The sequence below is a fragment of the Rhagoletis pomonella genome, unplaced genomic scaffold (assembly GCF_013731165.1).
Source record: "Rhagoletis pomonella isolate Grant_MI unplaced genomic scaffold, Rhpom_1.0 Rhpom_scaffold_00012, whole genome shotgun sequence".
In the NCBI taxonomy this organism is placed as follows: Eukaryota; Metazoa; Arthropoda; class Insecta; order Diptera; family Tephritidae; genus Rhagoletis; species Rhagoletis pomonella.
The window spans coordinates 20542594-20545838 of record NW_023458566.1 but is presented as its reverse complement, the minus strand read 5'-3'; the positions used below and the strand labels follow the sequence as shown (position 1 = coordinate 20545838).

At 32.6% G+C, this 3245-nt stretch overlaps 1 protein-coding gene across 1 annotated transcript; it reads left to right on the top strand.

Annotated features, from left to right (window-relative positions):
- The first annotated feature begins 1101 nt into the window (after positions 1 to 1101).
- Positions 1102 to 2010, top strand: LOC118748050. The gene is made up of 2 exons (XM_036482343.1): positions 1102 to 1396; positions 1459 to 2010. Exons 1-2 carry the CDS (start codon positions 1261 to 1263, stop codon positions 1647 to 1649), a joined length of 327 nt encoding a protein of 108 aa, XP_036338236.1. The 5' UTR covers positions 1102 to 1260; the 3' UTR covers positions 1650 to 2010.
- The last annotated feature ends 1235 nt before the right edge of the window (positions 2011 to 3245 follow it).

Sequence of the window (3245 nt, the reverse complement as noted above, 5' to 3'; positions counted from 1 at the left end):
TTGTTTTTAAATGGAAATTTTCGATGCATGTTTGTTTACTCGTTAAGCGTAGATGTATGTATGTGCGTGTAAAAAAAAAAACACGGTGGAAATATATCTACAGTCACCCAGAAGTAATCGTTTTTTAGGGTTTTTACAACATTCGAAATGTTTTCACAAAATTATTTTTAGATAACGAATTTTTGCAGGGAAATTACCTGCGCTTCAAGTATTCCAAAGAAAGGAATTAAGCAAAGGAGTTAACTATGTAAAGCAACTATCGATAGTTTGGAACAAATGCAGTTGGGCTCCAAATCTCAAAAAAAAAACAAAAAAAAATATTAGAATCGATAGAGATGATTGAGCTGAGTATAACGGTATACTTCCTTTTTTTGGGGCAAACAACAACAACAAAAATTATCAAAGGTTAAAGTTCAAAATAAGCAATTTTTTAAATCAAGATTTCTTAAAAACAGATAGATGAATCTTAAAAATTTTGAGCTCATTTAATAGGAAATTTGTTTCCCTTTAATATGCTATACGTACTTTATATATATGTTGTATAGTTCTTACAAAAATTGAATTAATGTAAAATACTTATAAAAAAACACCTTTTGCAGAGAACACCTTTCTGCGTAGGCGGCCTTCGGCCGCACTTAGGGATTATAACCCTCACAACGTAGCATTCTCTTTCTGTGTTGCGAAGAAAAGGCACTGAACACCTTTTGCAAAGAACACCTTTCTGCGTAGGCGGCGTCGGCCGCATTTAGGGTTTGTAAGTTTTTTTTTATAAAATTATTTTACATTAATTCAATTTTTGTAAGAACTATACAACATATATATAAAGTACGTATAGCAGATTAAAGGGAATCAAATTTGCTATTAAATGAGATCAAAATTTTTAAAATCCATTCGTTCGTTTTTGAGAAATCTTGATTTGAAAAATTGCTTATTTTGAACTTTAACCTTTGATAATTCTTGTTGTTGTTGTTTGCCCCAAAAAAAGAAGTATACCGTTATACTCAGCTCAATCATCTCTATCGATTCCAATATTTTGTTTTTTAATTTGAGATTTGGAGCCCAACTGCATTTATGCCGATAGTTTTTTAAAACCATCGATAATGTTGGAAAATTAAAACTATGGATAGTACCATCGATAGTTGTCCACCTCGCGTATGTAAGTTTGGTTTGGCTTTTGCGGTTTTTATTAAGGGCGCTAAGTAAACTCGGGGGACATTTATTTAAAACCTCTCACTTTGGCATAAGCAATTTTTGCAAGATATGGACAAGCTATTAAATAAAGAATTAATTAATGCTAATCGGACATTAAAACAAATTATATCCGCATACCAAACGGAGTTGGTGAATATTCGCGCCGAATTAATGGAACAGCGTCGCGTTCGAGTTGAGGCAGAACGTGAGTATCGCAACAGTTTGCTTTCATTTTGGATACAAAATTTTCTTTCGTTTGCATATAAGATCGACGAAAACGTGTATTGGAGATACTGAGCCATAACCAATCTGCACAGATCATGAATTCGAATTCTCAGTCCGGTATCCGCGCACAAAGTGGTAGGAGGGAACAAGTGCAGGGATCACACGCCTTGGAAGCACACAGCTTGTTTCAGACTTTCGACGCTCAAGTGCCATGTGCCGACAACAAAGTGTAGTACATATGTATGTCGACGTTGGCGAAGAAAATCAAAGCGGGAGTGACATGGATTTGGATAATTAATTAAATGACGGAGGTGGTATAGATACGGTGACCATTCGTACCGATTTTGACGGGACAGTACCAATTTTTAGAAAATTGTCCCGCTGAATATTTTTTTAAAAGTCGGGACGTATAAGTGTCCAGATTTTTTATATTTGTACGGATTATGTCCCGATTTTCAGTGTTTTCTTTATTAATCAGAGAACATAGAATATAAGCGAGCCGTAAACATTGGTTATATTTTATTTCAAATTGGTGCCCTCCCTATGTTGCAGTCCATCACTCTTGGCTGAGTTTTTTATCTAAGCTTTTTATAATTATTTGTTAATTTTTGTTTTTTTCATGAATTTAGTGAGAATAAAAAAATAATGATACTAACTTCATCAAAAAAATCATGGATATAAAAAATTTAAGCTTTAGATACAGTGGTAAAAATATAAATAGGGAAGAGACGTTTCAGAATTATTCGGCTATTACCCTTTCGATTATTTAATTTTTATGAAGTGTAGCTCGTTATTTAACAAAGACCATGCGAGTCAAAATTTCAAACGTTGTACAAAAATTATCAAAGTTCAACAAAGTTTCAACAAAATTTTGAGCTTTTTAGATTTCGTAGACACTTTTCGAGTGTTCAGTTTTGTAGCCCATTCAATTCAAAGTGAAAATTTTAAGTAGCTGGGACTTACAGTTAATTTTGGTAATATTTTTCCTCATTTTCTCCATACAAAAAAATTGTCGAACATACTTTGTATGGAAAAAAACGCTCGAACAAAAAAATTGCTAAAACAACACTAACAGGGGGTGTTGAGGAAGTGCTCATTGACCGATATCTTCAACATTTTGTGTAGAAATGCTAATAGTTTCGAAGTTATTTGTTGTTAAAATTTCCCCATTACTTTTTGTTTTTTTTATATAAACACTGCACTAATCACTTTTCTTTTCATAAATAGATCATCTTCATAAACAAATGAATGCACGTATTTTTTTTCTAAATATTTAACAATTAATGCTTATAAAAGTGTTCTTAATGTTGAAACGTTAATAAAAACGTTAAACGTTTAATTTGAAGTGTGTTGGCAATGCCATAATAAGCAGTCAGCAGCGTTGGCGTTTTGATAAAATTGTATCATTTTGATACTTTTTTTTCTAAACTGTAAGATTTGATACTTTGATACATTTTTGTTCACAAATGTCCCATTTTGATACTTTTGAATGGCAGAAATGAATTTTTGAAAACTATGAATAATATAACGAGTTTAAAGGCAAACATTTTTTTACTTGTTATTTAAAGTCTTAAAATTTATATATAGATATTAATAAGTTTGATTTGGTACCTATTATAAGGGAAATATAACCCGGAACTTCTTTGCAAACGCCGCTGTTATAGGGCCCCTAAGCCACACAAAAACATTGCGCAATATCGGGCTTAACAGGCTAACCTAATATTCGCGGCTTGAGTTTTGGTACGCATGCCGTCGAATTTGTTTTTTTGCGTCACCCGAAATTGACTTGCATGCGTTTGCATTTGATTTCATTGAGCGAAACGTCAAAT